This window comes from Chinchilla lanigera, unplaced genomic scaffold, assembly GCF_000276665.1.
Source record: "Chinchilla lanigera isolate Chin_1 unplaced genomic scaffold, ChiLan1.0 scaffold00022, whole genome shotgun sequence".
Lineage (NCBI taxonomy): Eukaryota > Metazoa > Chordata > Mammalia > Rodentia > Chinchillidae > Chinchilla > Chinchilla lanigera.
In genome coordinates this window covers 7,772,909-7,794,758 of record NW_004955423.1, presented here as the reverse complement: position 1 = coordinate 7,794,758, position 21,850 = coordinate 7,772,909, and the positions used below count along the sequence as shown (strand labels likewise).

Genomic DNA, 21,850 nt, shown 5'->3' with positions numbered 1-21,850 from the left:
AGGGTTACCCTTATTTGGCCTTACAAGTTCTGTGTGTGTGTGTGTGTGTGTGTGTGTGTGTGTGTGTGAGAGAGAGAGAGAGATACAATTAACATTTCCTTTCACTAAAGCTCCCAAGGAAAAGTTGATATAATTCAATAAATTTTGTATTTTTATTATTGCAAAATAAAAGACTGAGGCAAAAAATATGAGTAAAGTTTTTCTAGTATCAACAGCATTAGAAGACTAAAATTATTATATTAAGCATCATGGCATTAACAACGTAAACTAAGTACACACACAAAGTACATCTTTGAAAACGAACGTATACACGTACTTACCTGATCCCTAATTTGGGAGGTGAGGTGCTCAGCATCTCCTGTAAAATGTTCGAATCTGTGTTTGTAGATTTTGGACGCCTTTTTCAGAGCTATAACCTTTTGCTTACTTGCTTCTTGCATGGCTGCAGCCTCATGCTTATTTGTTCTCAACTGCAAGTTCCATTTGGCTATTTTGGTTTCTAAGCTCTAAAAAAAATATTAACAATTTAATTATTTCAGAAAGCCAATGTTTGCATAAACATCATAAAAACATGTATATCATCTGCACAGATCTTATCGAAACAGCTAGTCCTAAGATGAATAAAAGAAAAAAATGTGAAGAAAGATGATTTCAGCCATGTTTCTTTGTAACCAGTTATAAAAATTATAATTTTAAAATATTGAAATTTACATAAAACTAATGCTACCTTATTAAATAGACTAATATTGGTGGCTATGATATAAATACTATCTTCTTTAAAATTTCTGTGATTTATTAGGACATCTTTAACTTCATATCTAGAATGACACATAGAAATAGTTTTAAAAACTAATTTAAAAATTGATCTGGAAATTATCCAAATAAGAGGCATGCAGAGTTCAGAACGAACTGGTAGCTCCCAAAATATACTAGTACTCTTTAGTTTCAATGATAAAAGCTTAATCCTCAAATACATTAGTATTTTTTATTGGGAAAGATAAAAGCTTAAGGAAGATATGATCAAAATTATGAAGGGTAAAAATGAGATGAACATAGACTTACCAAATTTTAATTTACTCAAATTAAGGAGCATGCCCAGACACTGGAATAAAGTTACATTAAGGACAATAAAAGCACTATTTTACTCAATGAGTGGTACATTTTTGGAGGTAATGATTGACTCCAACACTAAACACATGTTTAGGTAAATCAGTGACTATTGTATGTATAATATCAGTAAAGGTAAAAACATCACTGAGGACAGGCTCTTACTAGTTGAGTGTGATTACGTTAACCGGCATGATCATCTCTGATGTATTTCTTGGTAACATAATGAAAGAATCTTATTACTCTAGGGGGATAATGGATCTGACTTAGTGTGACAGCTTTCATGTTTTTATTTTAAATTATTTTAAGATTTTTGTATTGAAAGTATCTGGGTATTATATATGTAAATGTTAAAGACAAAATTTTAATGCTTTTACATTTTTGAGGATATGTAATACTGAAAAGAATGTGAAATTATTACAGAATTTGGGTTCTAGTCTTTTATGCCCCAGACAGTCATTTTAGTAAAAAAAATTTCAAAGGAGTCACAGAAAAGACGGGGCTTTTCAATTCTGTATCACAAAAACCAGACGTCTTAACTGTCACTAACAAAGCACATTTTTGGATTTAGCTTTGATCTCTTTTTGAAAGGTGACTGGGTAAACTAATAGAAGTAAAAGCACATTCTTAAGCTGTCTTTAAAATATTGCATGCCTGTAATCCCAGCTGCTGAGGAGGCTGAGGCAAGAGAACTGCACGTTCCACGAAGGCTTGTGAGACCTGTCTCAAAATAAAAATTTAAAAAGCGGTGGGTGTGTAGCTCAGTGGTACAACGCTTGCTAAGCACAGGTTCACTCCCCAGTACTGAAAAAAAAATTTAAAGTAAACTAAAAGTCTTATGAAAGATTGCACTGAGTAGCTGGGGGAAAAACAAGAACAGGACAGCAAGTCTCTACACAAGAGAAAAGACCACTGCACAGAAAATATAACTGTCATTCCTCTTACAAGCCACCGGGTGTCATCATTGTACCATGAATACAGTAAATGCTACACGTAAGTAAAAATCCTTTCATGTTTGATAGTTTAAGTAAAAAGATTTTTTTTATAAAACAATCTTATAGGGGCGGTCTTTTCCGAAGACCTGGCACGATGGTGGAAGTGGAGCAGAAAAAGCGAACCTTCCGCAAGTTTACGTACCGCAGCGTGGACCTCGGCCAGCTGCTAGACATGTCCTCTGAACAGCTGACGCAGCTGTACAGTGCAAGGCAGAGGCAGCAGCCGACCCGATGCCTGCGGCGAAGCAGCACCCGCTGCTGAAGCACCTTCCCAAGGCCAAAAAGGAGGCACCACCCATGGAGAAGCCCCAAGTGGTGAAGACACACCTTCGAGGCGTGATCATCCTGCCTGAGATGGTGGGCAGCATGGTGGGCAAGGTCTGCAATGGCAAGACCTTCACCCAGGTGGAGCCTGAGATGATCGGCCACTACCTGGGCGAGTTCTCCATCACCTCCAAATCTGTGAAGCAGGGCCGGCCTGGCATCCGGGCCACCCACTCTTCACGCCTTATCCCCCTCAAGGAGCCACCTGGCCCATAAAGCCACCACTGCCCCCTCCCAAAAAAGACAAGCATAGAACTGGATTTTCTCACTTTTTATCATATCCTAAATTTAGCAAACTATCAGGAAGTGTACTGAAACGATCAAAATATCTTCTTAGTTTCACAGAAAATCCTCAGTCATTTGCCAAATGAATGGACATACTTTAAGTCTATCATTGGCTTTTTTCCTACTGCAGAACTACATGGTTGCTGTATATTATGGAGAAAATTATTCATTATCTTTTCTAAAGTTAAACAATATTCTAACTCTAATTGCTACATTACAGAGATTGTAAAAATCAAATTTGTTCAGTTTTCAGAGAACTACAAAGTAAATTTTTAAGACTACACACAACAAACTAACTTCACACAGTAAAAACTGATATTTATATTGCCAAACTAAATTCCCTGTTTTTACTCTTAAAAAAGAAATGTTCTCATACCTAAATCAAAAAACTAAATCCTAACCCCGATTAGTGTTTTTTTTTTTCCAGGAATTGTTTTTTTTTTTTTTTTGGATTCCTTTCCTGGTACCAGGAATCAAACTTACAGCCTTGCACTTGCCAGGCAGGCGCTGTGCCACTGAGCTAAATCCCCAGACCCATTTCCAGGAATTGAACTCAGGAACTCACGCTTGCCAGGCAGGCACTGTACCACCAAGCTCTATCCCCAGCCCAATTAGTGTTTTAAAAGTACATGAACAGGAGGAATGTAGAACACTCAGCAACCTACGGCAACTTCTTTTAATCACTTCTTAACATTTGCATTTTTAAAAAGAAATCAGACAGGAAAATGTCATGGCAAAGTCTGGATTTTAGCTTGACGTCCTTTCTTTAAATTATCAGGGATATAAAAAATAACAGTTAAACACTTACCTTTAAAAATCATTTAATATTTCATTTTTAAATTTATGAGTATTTTTAAAACCTTCCCAACTGCTATTTGAGGAAATTAAAATTGTAAAAGATAATTTGGGGTAGATAACTGTTTCATATGTTAGATCACAGTTACTGTATTCTCTTGTATTTACCATACAGAGCACTGTAATGCCTTATCTACTTCATCTGCAGTGTCCTAAGACAACAATGTAATGGACACAGGGAATCGATGGGAGAAGAGACTTAAAAAGAATATATGGGGGAATACAGAACAAATTTACACCATCCACAAACCTGCTTAGTATCCTCGTAAAGAGCAAAAGCCTTCTGTCATTGAAAGAAAAAATACATAAACCGTGGCACAGCCCTGAAATACACACTACAGGTTGCAGACCAACTGCTATCATTCAGGAGTGTAAAGACAAACAGAAGTCTAAGTAGAAGTCCTTAGGCTCCATAGGGCAAATCTGTACAATTCTCTGAAGAAGAGAACCCTGCTTCTTTTCCTTTGGCAAAAATAATAATGGTAGATCCAGTTGTTATATATGATAGCAACTTTAAATTCTTATCTTAAAGTGACAGTCCCACCAAGAGAATAGTAAACCAAAATTTCTCCATAGTTGCACTTTAATTGTATATTTTTCCTTTCATTGTACATTGTAATTGTATATAATCCCACTAACTTACAAAAATGCATAAGAATTACTTAATTATCTAATTACAAGCTAGGTTATCTGATTTTTAAATTTTTACAATTAACAAAAATGTATTGACTGCTTTGTGTTATGTATGTATGTATGTATATATAGATAGATAGAGGAAAAAGACTAGAATCATACATACCAAAAAGGTAACAATGGTTTTGATATCTTAGTGGTTTAAATTGTTTTTATTTTCTCCTTCATATTTTGTTTTTTATCAAATTTGTACAATAGACATCATGAGAGATGTTTAAAATAATTCAATCTTTACATATCTCTCCTAGAATGGTACTAAAAAGAGATAGTATTTTTATATTTGGATTGGGGCCCAAATTTTTAGAAGGACCAGAATTCTTACCATTAAGGTTTACCTTAAATGGATTTCCATGGCAATGCTCAAACTGAATTATTTTATAATCACCATATTCCACAATTCAGGAATAGCTTTCTAGTTTTTCATGGATTTTTATCACTAAAACTATAAAAATGGATAAGAGTTTATAACCTTTATGTATTCTTTTAACTTATCATTTTCTGCTTCCTTTTTATTAATTTGGAGTTGCAGTCGTTCATGTACTACTTTTACTGATTGAGAAAAACGGTTTGCTTTCAAAGCATTTGCCTAGAAGAGAGAAGAGAAAATGGGAAAAAAAGTTATTTACTATTTCCCACCAACACTTTTAATTTTACCACACTCCAATCACAATTGCAAAGGCTTATAAAAGCAAAATACTTTACACAAACTAATGCCCTATCACAAACTTATTTTATACAAAACTAGGGAGGACGTTTCTCCCCACATTTTATTTAATGCGTCTTGATAATAATCTTTTGCAAAAAAAATTTTCAGTCTCTACTCAGTAAAATTATAGGTATGTCTAAAATACTCCTACAAACACAAAAATTCTTTGATTTGTTCCCAAATTGAAACACAATATAATTTTATAAGTGTTCTTAAATTGTGCTGATTTATATCAAGTACACTTTTAACTACAAAACCCTAAAAACAACCAAAAAAAACTTTTTAAAAGCTGAGAAAAATGAAGCTATCTTTGAAATATTAAGCTTATAAAATATTCCAAATAAACTAAATTGTCAAAAAGCCTTTCCTGTTCCTTTCTTTCATTTACTTCTAAGGACATAGGACCAGGATGGGATAAGGGAAGAGGGAGTCTGTATTAAGAAAATGTGGTGACTTAAGTTCAAAAGCTCAAAATTTGCTTACCTTTTCATTCTGAAACAAGCAAGAAAGTTCCTGAATATAATTCTCCTTTTCAAGTACCTTCTTCTTAAGATTCTTCAGAAAACAACATAAAAGAAATTTCCATCTGAGACAATATTGACTAATTTCATACCAGCAAAAAAAGTCAGAAGGAATGGACAGAAAGTAAAGAATCACTTACAGTGTTTTCACTTTCGTTATCAGTTAGATTCTTTAACAACATGCTGGGTAAATTGTCTCCTGTCTGTGAAGAAAGGAAGTTATAAATCAGTGTCCACAGTTACACCTCTGTATATAAAAAAGAAGCAGGAAGTTGAATAAGCACCACTCAAAAAATTAATAGAGACCACTATATACAGTTCAGACTCCTAAGAGAGTTACTATCAGAAATATTTTTGTCTAAATGTTCCAAATCCTTTCTTGGCCATGACTTATGAAATCAGTTCATTTATTGAATTAATTCCAAGAGAAAACCACTAAAAATGTAGGCCAACAACATTTAAAAATCACAAAAACCCTATTACAAAAGAACTTCAACATACTACCTTTTATACATAGGCGAAAATGATAAACACCCTAAATTCTAGCAATAAGAAATTTCTCAAAGAAAGACAGCAAGTTAGTAACAGAATTCTATGTAGCGATTTAAAATGAGACCATGGGGAATGTTTGTTTATTTTTGAGGGTCAGGTTCCTACTTAAGAACATCAAACTATAAGTTCCTTTAAATCCAAAATACAGATATATGCACATAGTGCACAATTCTACACACAATTTCAGAGGGCTATGGGGTCCACAGAGCTTAGTTAAGAGTCCTTTCTATTGAAGAAATATTTAGTAGTTAAGGAAATACTGATAAGACAACGTAAACTACAAAAGTGAGGTCATAAGACAATGAGAATAGCATGACCTCATTTTTCTAAGATAATATATATTATATATATACACAAACAGCACATACACAGTAATAGAATAAAAGACTACAAGTATATACAACATAAATTTAATAGAGCTTAATAGTGACTTTTCACTGACTATTGACATCAAAAGAATTATTACATTTTTGTTTATTTAGATTTCTGATGGGCATATAACTTTTTAATTATAAATCTGTTATCTAATATTATATAATTTTTACAATTCTGAGAAAATGCCATCATAATAAAGAGGCAAAAGGGAGTCAAGATTTTGTTACTCAACATTTTTCAAACCGGGCGTGGTGGCATCTGCCTGTAATCCCAGCACTCGGGAGGCTGAGGTAGGATGATCATTGCCAGTTTGAGACCAGCCTGGGCTACCAAGTGAGCTCAAGCCCAGCCTGAACTGCAGAGTGAGACCTTGTCTCAAGAAGACCAAAAGAAAAATTTTTTTTCAGCTTCTTACAGGTTAATCTTGTCAGGTATAGTTGTACTAAGACTCAAAAGATGTGATAAGCAAAAAGAAGTAAAAATTATTGATATGGAGATATTATCTCTAATCACTACATTATAATTTACATAAAATTTCAAAAGTTTTATAGACCTCAAATTAAGATCTTCAGGTTAAGAATCTTGATCTTGTGTAATTTCTTTATTTGGCAAATGAGAAAAAATAGTTAAGAAGCAAACAGTATTAAATTGTTCTTTTAAATACTCTTACTTGACCATAGCACATTTCAGCGATGGTGAACCTTTTAGGGCCAAACTGCAATCCAAAACCCACTTATCTATTGCAGAGTGTCAACACTGCGATTAAACCTGAATACCCAAGTTTTAGTTTAGAAAACAAAAACAAACAACTCTATGTTAACACCTTTTGTCTTAAGAGAGAAATGCAATAACACCGTGCCCTAGGTTGGCCATCACTGCCATACTTCATCCCTGCATCGCTGAGGTCAGGCTTTAGTTTTTTTGTATGTTGGAGGAGAGGCTCTGCAACAGCGTCTCCTACTGGTGAGGTGGCATCCTCTCATTCCACTTTTGCGGCGCTATGCTGGGTAAGATGGGCTGAGACTAGACTCTGCGTGCGCACAGTGCAGAGCAGGGCAAAGTGGAGAAGCACTGCTCCAGACCCAAGGAAACCCTTCGGTAGTTAAAGGGAAAGTGTGTGTGCATGAGTGTGTGCATATGTGAGTATGTCTGAAGCATGTGTGCCAAGCAATTCCACTCCTGGGTAAATATACAAAGAAATGAAAACATATCCAGACTACAGCGCTGTAAAGTAATGTGCATAGCAGCTGTTTTCACAGTTGCCAAAACATTAAGATTCCTATTTGTTGAAGAAATATTTAATAAATTACTTTTGCATTTAACACTCTATCGTCAATAAACCCAATATCCATTAACTGGTGAGTGCATAGGTAAAAGTGTACATATGCCCATAAGTAGAAAATTATTCAGCAATAAAGAAGAATAAAGTCCTAGATAAGGCTGTAACATGGAAGAACCTTCAAAATATTCTAACTGAAAGAATATCGTCATGAAAAACCACGTATCATGATTCAATTAATATAAAATATCCAGAAGAGGCAAATACAGAGCCAGAAATAGACAGTGATTGCCTAGAGATCCTTTAGGGGTGAAGATACAGAATTTCATTTTAAAGTGATGAAAATGCTCCAAAATTGATTGTGGTGACAACTGCACAACTCTGTGACATACTAAAAAACAATAATTTAATATTTAAAGTGGGGGAAATATATGATATGTGAATTTTATCTTCATAAAGCCTTTACCCAAAAAGAAAAAAAAGGGAATATATACCTGTATCTCTATCTATATAGATAGATAGAGATATATATAACACCTTAGGACACTGCTATTAAGAAGGATTTTTTTAGACAAGATCCCAAAATCACAGGAAACAAAAATAGACAAGTGAGATTATATAAAAATATAATGCTTCTACACAGTGAAGGAAATAAACAAGACCACAGAGAGAAAGTATTTTCAAACTATAGCTCTGGCAAGAGGCTGATATCCAGGGGAAAAAAGAATAAATAAATATTTAAAAATAGAGCTACAGAAAATACACAAATGGCCACTGGTACATGAAAAAATGCTCGATACCACTACCAACTAGGGAAATGCAAATTAAAACCAGGACGAATATCACCTCACCCCAGTAACAATGGCTATGATCAAACAGATAAAGACAAGTGCTGTCAAGGATGTAGAAAAAGAGGAAATCTGGTACATTGTTGCTACGAATGTGAATGAGTACAGCCACTCTGATAAACAATATTGGAGGTTCCTCACAATTGTAAAAACAGAACCATTTTTGTGACCCTAGCAATCCTACTGTTCAGTATACATCCAAAGAGAATTAAATCAGCATGCTGAAGAAAAGTCTGCAGTCCTGTGATTCCTGTAGCACTACTCACAAGAAAAGGAGACAAACTTTCTGTGTCCATGAAATGACGAATGGATTAAGAAAATGGGTACATATACACAATGAAATATGAGCTAACCCTAAAACTTAATAAAAGCCTGATAGAAGCAGCAAGACCACGATGTTAAGTGAAATAAGCAAGGGATAGCTGCATTCATAGAAGCTGAGAGTAGAACAGTAGTTACCAGCAGCCAGGGAGAGCAGTGGAGAGAGAAGGAAAGGGTTGGTCAATGGGTACTAAATTACAGTCAGTAGTAAGTTCCCGGGGGCTATGGCACAAGGGGTGACTATAGATAGTGATGATGTACTGTGTATTTCAAAAACCAGAAGATTCTGAATTTTCATTAAAAAGATAAATGTTTGAGGAGGTAGATATGCTTAAACATTACACAATGTACACATGTATCAAAAGATTACATGCTACCCTAGTCATATGTAAAATTTTTTATGTACCAAACAAATTTTTTAAATCTTAAAAATAATATATGTATATAAAATATAATTATGCAGGACCACAAACTCTAAGAATATGTATTTTATTGCAAGTAGCTAAATGAAGTATAATAAATAACGCAAGTCTTTTGGATAGGAAGTAAAAATCTGTTTTCTCTCATCTAAGTACTAACCAGGCCCGGCCCTGCTTAGCTTCCAAGAAAAATCTGTTTTCTATAAAAATGTGTCATGTTTTCAAGAACTATTTATGAAACATTAAAAGTAGGGGTCAGTTTCATGACTACCATTGCAAACACAAATTCAAAGAATTATTTCCATTTCAAATATATCACTGTCTTCATTTTTATAGCCACAGAAATAATATATTCTTCAAGTGAAACACATCGTTATTAATTAAGTGCTTAGCACTGCTGCCTTACTTGTCTGTAGTCTGCCTTTCCAAGACGTTCCAAAGCTAATTTTACATGTTTAAAGGTATTTAATTCTTTTGTTAATATTTCCTTCTGTTCAGAAATCCTCTTCAAATTCGATGCAGAAACATTGGCCTGACAAGGTATAAGAGCCAGGTAAACATTTTAAAACACAGTATTAGGTAAAATGCTCTAAAATATTACCAACTGAAATATCTTATAAGACCCTTGAAAATAAGTAACTCTCAAAAATTCTAAAAAAATTAAATTAAATATCACCATTGAAAAATTACTTTTCCCATCAACAAAGCCATTCTTTTGCATATAATAATAGTAAACTGTGCCAAACTTAACAGTAATAGTAGAGAGGATCTGTTACATAGTGCATTAAATTAAAACACAAATAAGGACTTAAACTCCAAAAGTATTACAGTATTTATTCTAATAAAAGTTATAAGATACTATTTTTTGTCCCTAACTGAAACTTTAACATGTTAAAACTTTAAAATAGTTTTATTTCCAAATAGCACGATAGAAAAGAAAAATATCTTATCTCTTAGAAGATTTACTTGTAAATTCACCCTTGAGAAGAGCTGATACTCTAGTTAAAGCTCAGGGAAATCAAGAAGCCAAACATACAGTGTCCAGTGGAGCTTCTCACCTAGCGCAGGCCTGAGATTACTGTATCTTTAGGGAAAGAACTGGAGTTAATGACACAGGAATAAATAAAACACTGATGAATTACCATTTTTAAGCATCGAATACCCACATGTAAGCATACCTACTTATGAGATCTCAGTTAATGTATTCTGTGCATTCTATCTTTTCATTTTATTAGATGTCATGAATCAAATACTCACATTTGCAAAATCAGTCTCTTCAATGGTGTTCTTAAATAATGGCAAAAGTAATTCTACAGAACAGGTCGCCAACTCAGCTTCCTTTAGTGTTGCCTCCAATTCAGTCTTTTCATCCTTTAGGATGTCTTGCTTCAAGCTAATTACATATGCACAAGTAAAATTTAAATTTAGTCTACTACATATTAGTTACACTTTTTATGTTAATATGGAACAATTAGTTCTATAAGCTGCTCTACAAAATATGATGACGAATTATCACAGAAAATGTGCAAACTTTTTCCTAACTTCCACAATTTTTTTACACTCTCTATACAAGGAAAGGTAATTTTTCTTAAAATGTAAGGCTATGTAAACCACAAAAGCCGTAAGAGTAGTGCTTAACTGTGCTGTTTAGTAATTATTCAATATCCCCTCTCTAATTTATAAGACTAAGTATGTGAATGTGTCTTTTTTTCCTTCTGCTCCTTTTCCCTTATTCCAAATTTTAAAAAGTATATGTCTTTGTTCTTATTCTCAAACCTTTGCATGAAACCTACTGTCCTTCACAAAAATTTCCTCCAAAAGAATGAATAAGCTAAACAAGTGGAACACAAAAACTACAGGCTTTCCAGATATCTCAAAATCCTTCACACTTGACTCTGGAATACGTGCCTTAGCACTCAAAACAAGGGTGCTAATACCTGCACTCTTGCTTGTGTTTACCTGGCCTCTCCCCTACTGGGGGAAGAAAGTGTAATGATTCAGGATGACTCTCTAAGCCCCTAGACACAAGGCATCTTGACCTATCTGCAAACACCCAAAACTTACAGAATGGGGTTCAAAACTTTGAAGAGTAACTCAGAAACAGGGGTGCAACACTTTTTTAACCCCTAGGAACAAACAGTGGTAGAGAAAAATCAGAGGAGTTAGTGAAGGAGGAATATTTGACAATATTCAAGGTTCAAACTCCAGCACTGCAAAAAAAGGAGGCAGGGCTCAAGAGTCTGACTTTCGAGTATACTTTTGAAAATACCGTACTTCGTTTCACTCTATTTTTCTTTTATGTAATTGTAAGTTATTTGAATGGAAAAATCTATGTACTATAGAACTATATTTAAAGGAACTTTCTCAATATGAATAAAATTCCAAGGGACATGAACACACTGTAGCTCTAGTAGGCAGCTTTTCTCTTCTGTACAGAACATAGTATAATGGCATTGTACAGCTATGTCCAAACATAGATTCTGTTAGTGAGTCTCACTGGCTTAACATAAAGGGCCAAAGAAGATTATGGTGATAAATGACACCTATCCCTCATTAAAAATCATGGGCAGAAAATAAAATATTTTAAGAGTGTTATTTTGGGGAATAATGATGTATGTAAATAACTAATGTATTTCCCATTCTAAAGAAATAAAATATGACGTGTTTATCATATAGCGATATACCAAATGATAGTGAATTAGTACTCACTACCTATATTTCCTCTATTTCATATTATTGATATTTCCATTTACTTAGTTAAGACTTACTTTACACATTTTAATGGATTTGGTTATCATTTTTCATTGGTTTCATTAAGACTGAAAAACCTAGTGAATGTCTGGAAAACACAGTACAGTTGTATCACAGTAAATAGTTTAATGAATTTTAAATTTGAAAATAATAGTTTTGAAAGTATACAACATTTTATTCATAATGTACATTAGAGACAATATATGAATCCCCAAAATCAGATTAGATTTCCCCCGATAATGATGAGAATACCAGGTGAGCTGATTTTCACTGGCACTCCGTGGTAAATGTTCTTTCTCTGTTGTACTTTTAAGATGGGCAAAGAGTTCTTCAGACTGACTGCCATGATTTGTTGGTTTCTCCATAAATTCAGTAAATGGCTTCACAAGTGGCTTCAACAACTCCACACAAGCTGAAAGCTAAGAAATATTTCAGTTATTAAACTTATTTCAGTAGATTCTTTTCTGTCTTTACTTTATAAGATAAAGATCCTCACGTGATGTAAAGATTTCAAAGACAAAAATTATAGCTCCTACTCATTGTTACACTAACTCAAAATAGTATCAAAATTGCATAGTACTATCACTCACTGATCGCCAATTTCCAAAAGACCCACCATTTTCTACATAAGTGTGTAGAAGTCTTTACTAGTCTAGGTCTTAGAGTACTACAGTAAAATTCACAACCAGTAGGACTAGAAAACAGACAAATAAACCATAGGCCAACTATGGTCCTCAGTCCCACTAGGACCATCCAATAAGAAATACAGTAAAAGTTTGGATTTGAGTAACTTGTTCCGTGAGTGTCCTGCAAAACAAGCAAACATTTCTAATACATTTTAACTTCATAAGCAAGAGATGTTTTGTAATATTAACAATGTGCCAAACCTCACATGGTCACAACTGAGACAGTGGTTCTCCTCCCTCCCTCACCTCCTTTCTCCCTGCAGGACTGTGGGAGATCAGCCCGGAAAAGTAAGAGGTTATGGTGATCTCATTTGTAGAGGAAGAGGAGGAAAAGGCAGAGAAATCTCTCACTTCAAATGAGATTAGGGACATGTGTACAATGTGGGAAACAGTGCAAAATTCTGTAGAAAAGTACCATCCAAACGAAGCTGTAGTAGTGCAAGCAATGAATCTGTTTAATGACAATGTCACATGTCCATGAAATCCTTGTTAAAGCTGCATGAAAAGAAAAAGATTCCATTGAACCAATAGATAACAAATCTTCTGTTAGTGAAAGTCATCCGACACAATAACCCTCCTCTCGACTCTGTTACACCAACCACTAAGGTCTTTAAAGATAAGTGTGGGTTAATTTATTTTTCTTTATATTTTGTGTTTTCTTTATTACTTTCTAGCATATTACAGTATTGTAATCAATTTTATACGAGTATTTGGGGGTTGTGGAATGAATCATCTGAGGTTCCATTAATTCTTCTGGGGAAATTCACTTTGATAGACATGTGCTTTGGATCACAAGCATATTTCTGGAATGAATTATGCTCACAGTCCAAAGTTTTACCCTACAGTGTATGTTATTTATGCCTATAATCACAGAAATTCCACATACTTTTCAAAGTATTTGACAATAAAAGTTACAAATATAGGATATTCTTTTGAAAGTGTCTTTCAAAATTACTTTTATTTATTTCTATTTCCTGCTCAATGTAGGATACTTTGTGGTGATAATGAATAGACAGTGACAGTACTTCCAAATTTTACTAATCTAATTGTTTTCATTCAAACTTGGAGATGTTACTCTTAAAATACAAATGTTCATGAATTTCTTCAAAATTTTCCACATTTAAATGGTAAGTTGGACCTTTTGTAACCATTAAGGCTGTGTTTCCAGAATTCTAATAATATATGGAAATGTGTCTCCCTAATTTCCTTTTATGTTTATACAAAAATCAAAGGCTGTGTTTAAAGTATTTGGTATTTTTACAGTTACAATTTATTTTGTATTTCTGTATTAAAATGCATTAAGTTCAAGATTTTCAGTATTAGGTAGATATGAAATTATAGGTGAAAAATTATTCACAATATTGAATTAACAATTCTAACCCAAGTCCGAGTATGGTGGCGTACACCTGTTGTCTCAGCACTTGGGAGGCTGAGGCAGGAGGACTGCTGCAAATTTGAGGCCAGCCTGGGCTACAAAGTTAGTTCAATGCCTACCTAAACTCTTCTGTCTGACAAAAAAAAAAAAAAAAACCTGATCCAAAATATATGTAAAAATGCATTTATTTTTGTCTGATGGCTCTATACCCTGCTGAGACAAATATTTAATACACAGGCCAACTAATACTCCTGTTTTTTCAATATCAGCAACTGAAATCCAAAGTGAACAGCTAAATAACTTACACAGAACCCAAGATGATCCTTTGGATGCTGAAAATATGTCACATCTATTATTAGGGCATAACAGTATTTTCAGCTATTTATCTCTAAAAGAATTAAAAATACACTGATATACAAAAATCAAATAAATAGCCAAACATAAAGGCTAAAAAGGAATAGCCAAACATAAAGGCTAAAAAGTGACAGAAATCACTATGCCTTCATCAAGGGTTTGTTCAGTTCCAATCGTTACCACCCTAAGAGACAACCTGGTAGAGTATTTGTCTTTCATCCATTCGTTTAAGTACTTCTCAAGAAAGAATGTCTGATTTATAGTCAAATCCTCAGCACCTACCAGCTGTGCTTTTACTCTAAAATAAAAACCATTTTTCTTTTAATCCCCAAGATGAATCAAGGGATGAATAAGTAAAAAAAAAAAAAAAAGCAGTATAGTCATCATATCCATTAAGGGCTCTGAACCTATGTTCTCTCCTCTATTTATTGCTTTTACCCTGCTTGTAGGTGCTGAGAATTGCTCAAAACCTAATTACTTGCAGAATTTTTGCAACTCATATTAAGGTTGCCGTAAGTTGAAAACTACTAACACAGAGCCCAGGGGAAAAGCATCATTAATCCCACCCAATGGACAGATGCCATTTTAACCTTTTTACTATGCTCATCTCTTTGATTCTCATTCATTTCTATAGGCAAGCATACTAAATAATATAAACAAAGCTTTTTTTTCACATCTTGGGACGCTTGAGATACAGGAACCTCAACTTTAGTACACATCAACTGTGGGAGTAGCAGAAGAAAAAGACAAGCAAGATATTAATAACTGTTACAAATTATAAACGCAATCATATTCTTACTGCAAGCAGAAAAGTATCATACTAATTTAATGCAGAAGCAGACAGGCTGGATGTAGGGGCACTGCGATACCCAGTAGAAAGATGGAGCGCGGCTGGGCAGCAGGACTTTGTCTCAGAATGCAAGTTACAAAAAGAAAGGTAAGACAAAAGGAAGAAAGAAGGGAATGAAGGGAAGAAGAGAGGGAGAGAGGGAAGGAGGGAGGGGTGGCGGGCTGAGCTCAATCCCCAGAACCACTGAGGGAGAGTGCCTTCTGTACTGGTTCTTTTAACCATAATTAACAAAAACCTACTCCGAGACCCTCAAACATTTGAAACCACACAGACCATGCGATGATACAGAACTGTCTTTGAAACAGACTTTTTTTGAGACAGGGTCTCACTATGCAGTTCAAGCTGGCCTTGAGCTCACTTTGTAGCCCAAGCTGGTCTCGAACTCGCAACGAACCTCCTGCCTCAGCTTCCCGAGTGTTGGGATTACAGGTGTGCGCCATGAAATAGACTTTATGAATACAGCCAGCCTGGTTATAGTTATTTGCAATAAACCACAGGCACCATACACTAACCACCTTGTATTCTGTATTTGGTGTCATCTATGTGACACTGTTTCCTTAATCTCCTTTACTACAACAACCCCAAAATGACCATTAGTGTCCCCATTTTATACATGAGGAAACTAAAACCAGGAAGTTTAAGTGACCTAAGACTCAATGACAGAGCTGGGAGCGAAAGCAAGCCGGCCTCTAGAGCTTTCTAAGACACTGTGCCAAAAGGGAGACTTCAGTAAGAACCCAGAGAGTGACGGCGAACCTTTTAGATTCCAAGTGCCCAAATTCCAACCCAAACCCCATTTATTTATGGCAAAGTGCCAATGCCCCCGCTCTGTGCGCTGTTTCCCGGTGCTCCGATGCTGGAGCAACGCTCCTGAGCCTGCACAGGGGGCTCTGCGTGCCCGCTTCGGCACGCGTGCCACAGGTTCGACACCACTGACAATTCTGGAGAAGGACCCAGCGCTACCCGGAATATACCTCACTTAGACAACGATCAGGTAGTTCGGTGGGCGAGTAAAAACCAGCAGAACAATTTAAAAAGTACAAGTTCTGAAAGAATTACGAATACTCTGTCTCTTGTTCTGGACAGGCCCACCTCGCGATAAGATTTACCCTAAGGTCTCGGGGACCACACTCTCCCCAGGGTTAAAAGTCCTGCCTTCTTTGCCCTGGGGAAAGCGCGAGGCTGAAAGGTGCTGGGACCAGCCAGGGTGGGCCCGAAGACTTTCAGTTCTCAGGCCGAGCCCTCAGCACCCGCCCCGCAGCAGCCAACCTTCCCCATTTGGAACTCAGCTCCCCAAGCCGCAAGCCACCTCCTCTACAGCATCAGCACGTCGCCATGACATCAGCACGTCGCCATGACGTCATCGCGTCACCGTGCCGTTGGCCAGCCGCGGCTGGGCGCAAGGAGAACGAGCGTCCGCGGCTGGCGTTCTGCTGTAGTAACGGGCGGCCCGGCCAGCGTACCTGTGCTCTCCAGCCCTGGGTCAACTAGGAAGGAGCGGGCCGCAGGGGGCTCTAGAGTTGGGAGGAAGGCTAGGAAAGGAGGCAAGGCACGCCAGGTGAGAAGCAGGAAAATTCTTAGAACTGCTCTCGATGGACGAGTGCCCACGAAGGCGTAGCGCCCAGCAGAGGACTGGTAACCGGCTAGTGGCTTCGGTGGCAACGGCCGCCCCGCCCCTTCCGTCGGTCCGTAGCTGGCGCTGCCGATTGGCCCGAGTTCCGGCGGGCCGGCGCCGCCTCCGCTGCTATTGGCCGGAGTGAAGGGGCGGTGCCGGAGGGGCGCTTTGTCTCTGCCCCTCCTGTTGCCTTGGTGAGCTTCTCAAAGCTTTTGTTTTATGAAAAGGGCAACGCTTGTGCGTAGTTGCTGAAAATCTTAACTGAGCTTAACCAGAAAGGGAAATAAGGCCAATTTCGAATTTTGTCTAGGTCTGGAAGTGCTCTGCTTTTAGTTTTTCTAAAACGGGGATTTGAAAAAGCTAAGGCCATTGCACTGAAAGAAACCTCGTTTTCAATGTGTGTGGCCTTTTTTTGAAATCTAAGACCGCCTTTGGGCCCTAGGGTTTGTTTTTTTTTTTTTTCTGTTAAATGAGGGAGCCCTTTGGTGTTCTCCAAAATTTCACATAGTATCACACGTAAAATTTATAAACTCCTGAACAAGTAAAAAGAGATTTTATTTGGAAAAATCATTCGGTGCCTCTATGCCTTGTGCCTTTTAGGCTGTATATTAATTCTGTACTTAGTTCATATATAGAGCAATAATCAGCAGCATTTTAACCATACCTGATTTTACCTACTGATTTTATTCTTATTTCCTATCGATGATTCCAGCAACATCTTTTTCCCCAGCACAGTGATGGTCTAGAAGAGAGTTCATGAGATTTAAAGAAGAAAAAGTTCCTCAGGCATAATTGTTCCTTCTTTGCAAATGATAAAAGGTGCTGGGGATTGTCATTTAACTACCACTGATGGACGTTTGGCACGTCAAAACTAACCTCTAGACAGTTTTCTCAGAAAAAAAAAAAAAAAAAAAGTGGGACGAGCAGAGTTCAGGTAAAGAACATGAACAATTCTGGCCTAGTGAGTGCTAGCTAGGCTTGTAGCTAACTTTGCTAACATAAGTTTAAAAATAACTGCTCACAGTAGTTAGGCTCCGTTTAAAAATATTTAAATTGTGTTGGCATGCAGTATCACTAACTTTATGACATTCAAAGAAAAACATTCACCAAATCTGAAGTCAGACTTGTCAGTGAGGATATAAAATTCTCAAATTGACTAATTTAACTGGATTGTCCAAGTAAAGTCATCTAATCTGTTCCTAAAATCTGTTTAGATAATGAATTTTTGGATAGAAAGAACTTTATTATTATTCTAATTGGAAAACAGAGTTCATTCTAGACTATCCCAGAACTGTCGTTTCCCCCAAAATTATTTAAGACACTCAATTACTTACAAAAAAAAAAAAATCAAGATTGCCACATAATGAAAGTATAGACCAGCATGGTTACTCCTAGGCCTGAATAGTAAATACTACATTTAACTGTACATGCACAAAAGAAACCATGGAGAATACATAAACATATGCTCTTGGCTGTGTTCCAATAAGACTTTCTTTACAAAAATACTTGCTTTACAAAAATACATAATGGGCTAGATTTAACCCACAGAACATTATGCACAGATTCCTGATATAAAGCATGGAAAATACCAAGTACCTAGTAAACAATCAACTCATTAGTTACATATTTGAGTGTAACACACACTACCACCTGTTGGATGGGAAATGTGATTGCCTCCCTCATAGCAACAAATATGTATGAATGACAAATGGGCTGATTTTTTAAAAAATTTCTTGTGCAGTGATTGCCAGGAAGATATGAAATTGCAGCCAGATTTCACCTGAGGCTATCTCTGGTAACTTGGTGAAATTGGTCAATAGCTGAAAACCTCTCCCCATCCTCTCCATGTGGCCAGTATAAGCTGCTTCTCATGGCAACTTATAGCAAGAATGAATGTCCCAAAATACAGAAAAAGAAGCTGAAGCTCTACTAAAGATGCATAAGGTTGCATATTTTAATAGTGTGTTCCTTTTTATTGCGGCATAGTATTCCATTGTATAACACAATTTATTATTAATTTTCCATTGATAGACAATTAGGTTTCTTGCAGCCTTTAATCATTGTAAATTAAGGCTGCTGTTCATGACATTCTTGTAAAAGGCATTTTATAAATGCATGTTTTTATTTTTCTTTCCTAAGAATGGAATTGCTAGTCATGAGCATTACATGTACTTAATTTTATAAGAAAATACTGTGCCCATCTTAAATGTGCTGCACCAGCATTGTATGAGGGTTTCAGTTGCTTTACCTTCTTGAGAACATTTATGGGAGGCATCATTTTTATTTTCAGTGGTCTAGGACTATGAGTTGGCATTTCATTATGATGCACATTTTCATTTCCCTGGTAGCTAATAGTGTTCAGCACAGATTAATAATTATTGGTCCAGCACCATTTATTAAAGAGGGTATCATTCTTCCAGTGAGTTTGTTTGGCCCCTTTATCAAAGATTAGGTGGTTGAGTGTGTTTTTGGTTGTGGCTGTTTGTTCCAGTCTGTTCCATTGATCCTCAGGTCTGTTTTTAGCCAGTACCAGGTTGATTTTATTACAATAGCTTTGTAGTATAATTTCAGTTTAGAGATTGTGATTCCACCTGACTTGTCCTTGCTGCCCAGGATTGCTTTTGCTCTTCTGGGTCACCTCTGGTTCCAGATGAATTTAAGGCATGTTTTCTTGAGATCTGTGAGGTATGCTGATGGTAGTTTAATGGGAATTGCATTGAATCTGTACAGCTAGACCCAAGTCTATCACCATGCACCAAACTCAAGTCAAAATGGTTCACAGATCTCAACATTAAAACAGAAACACTAAATCTATTGGAAGAGAAAGTAGGTAAAAACCTTGAAGACATAGAAGTAGGCAGAGAGTTCATGACTAAAAACCAAATTGCACATGAAACATTTGAAAGAATCAACAACTGGGATCTCATCCTACTGAAAAGTTTCTGCACATCTAAAGAAATCACCAGCAGAGTCAAAAGAAAACCCACAAACTTGGAAAAAATTTTAGCTGATTGTCCCTCAGACAAAGGGCTTCTATCTAGAACATGTAAAGAATTAAAAAATATCAGCCCCCTAAAATTCAAAGACCCAATCCAAAAATGGACAGCGGAGATGAATACACACTTCTCAGATAATGAAATACAAATGGCAAGTAAATACATGAGAAAATGTTCAACATCATTAGTCATTTGAGAAATGCAAATTAAAACAACACTGAGATTCCACCTTACCCCAGTAAGAATGGCTAGCATTAAGAAATCAGCCAATAACAAATGCTGGCGAGGCTGTGGAGAAATAGGAACCCTTCTCCACTGCTGGTGGGAATGCAGACTGGTGAAACCACTGTGGAAATCAGTTTGGAGATTCCTCAGCAAACTAAGTCTAGAGGTCCCATTCAACCCAGCTATTCCTTTTCTGGGTATTTTCCCAGAAGATCTAAAAACATCATATCACAGTGCTATGTGTGCACCTATGTTCATAGCAGCACAATTTGTAACTGCTAAATTGTGAAAGCAACACAAATGTCCATCCACAGATGATTGGATAGGAAAATTGTGGTACTTTTATATAATGGAATATTACTCAGCTATAAAGAAAGATAAACTCAAGGCCTTTATAGGTAAATGGTCACAACTAGAGAACATACTCATAAGTGAAATAAATCAGACCTGCATGTGCAAGCACCGCATTGCCTCACTAGTGTAAAACCTGAAAGAGTTAATTTAAACTCGGAGGTATGATAGACATTGTGAAATGAGAGGAAAACACTCAAAGGTAAAGGGCAATTGAGATGGGGGAAAAGAGAAGGGAAAGAAGGAGAAATTTTGTATGTATGTATACACAGGATACTTAACATAGTTGTTCTACTGTCTGTTATTCCTTTGCTGAAAGAAACTGTCCATGAGTCCTTGATTGATCCATATTGCATGTCTCTATTTGTTTTCATGAGAAACCACTTTGAAGATATCAATATGGCATACAACAAGCATTGTTAATTTCCTACCACTTTGTTTGTAACTCTGTATTGTCTGTACTGTTCTTTTGCTATTTTGTAAAATGTTGTCTGTCCGTTAATGTTTTCCTCCTTTTATTTTTAAAAGAAAAAAATAATTATTGGTCATTTGCGTATCTTTTATGAAATGTTATTCAGGCCTTTTGCCCAATTTTGTATCACTTGTCTTTATTATCCTTTTGGTTGTTTTTTGGGGTGACAGGGTCTATGTAGTTCTGGCTGGCCTTGAAGCCATATGTTGGCACACGTCCCCACCCCCAACCTTCAGGGATGGAGCCTCTTGCTTGCTGGGCAGGTACTGCAGCCCGAGCTACATTACATCCATGCTTATCTTTTTATTAAATTGATTTTAAGAATTCTTTATATATTCCTACAGTGTATTTTGTGGTATATAATTAATATTTTCTCCCAGTTTACATCTTGAGTATTTTCTTAAAGGTATCTTTTGACAAGAAGAAAAATGTAATTTGATAGTATTTTTCTTTTATAGTTTAGTGCTTTACAAATGCACATTTTTGAAGATATTAGATAATCTCCTCTAGAAGTTTTATGATTCTTAAATTGTTATATTTAACTGTATGATTCATCATGAATTAATATTTTATGTAAGAAATAAAGTAGGGTTTAAGGTTCACTTTGTTCTATGCATATACCCATTTGTTCCACCATCATTTATTTAAGAATTTCTCTTCCCTTGTTAAATTAACTTAATGCTTTTTTGATAACAATTAAACAATATATGTATGGGAGGCCTATTTCTGGACTTTCTATTCTATTCTAATCATAATCATACTATGCCAATATCACATTCTTCTGGTTACTTTGGCTTTATATAAGTGTGAAAAAAATTGGGTAGACATTACTCGCTACAAGGATGGTGGACCAAAGGATAAGTCAGACAAGAACTGACCAGTTTAGTGGAACAAA

General features: G+C 36.0%; 1 protein-coding gene and 1 pseudogene across 11 annotated transcripts in view; one reads left to right on the top strand and one right to left on the bottom strand.

Moving 5' to 3' along the window:
• Positions 1-16,968, bottom strand: part of Odf2l (outer dense fiber of sperm tails 2-like) — a 41,305-nt gene extending 24,337 nt beyond the window's left edge. The window contains exons 1-10 of one of the 11 annotated variants that reach the window (XM_013514563.1): positions 16,566-16,624; positions 14,398-14,478; positions 13,133-13,212; positions 12,284-12,450; positions 10,538-10,673; positions 9,687-9,812; positions 5,627-5,689; positions 5,449-5,520; positions 4,729-4,845; positions 321-506 (exon numbers count right to left, since the gene is read on the bottom strand). In XM_013514563.1, coding sequence (XP_013370017.1) covers positions 321-506; positions 4,729-4,845; positions 5,449-5,520; positions 5,627-5,689; positions 9,687-9,812; positions 10,538-10,673; positions 12,284-12,450; positions 13,133-13,135 — 870 coding nt within the window. In that variant the 5' untranslated portion in view covers positions 13,136-13,212; positions 14,398-14,478; positions 16,566-16,624. The other 10 variants (XM_013514564.1, XM_013514565.1, XM_013514566.1 and 7 more) reach the window with 10 other exon arrangements.
• LOC102017996 lies at positions 2,155-2,642 on the top strand (annotated as a pseudogene).
• Positions 16,969-21,850: the final 4,882 nt, after the last annotated feature.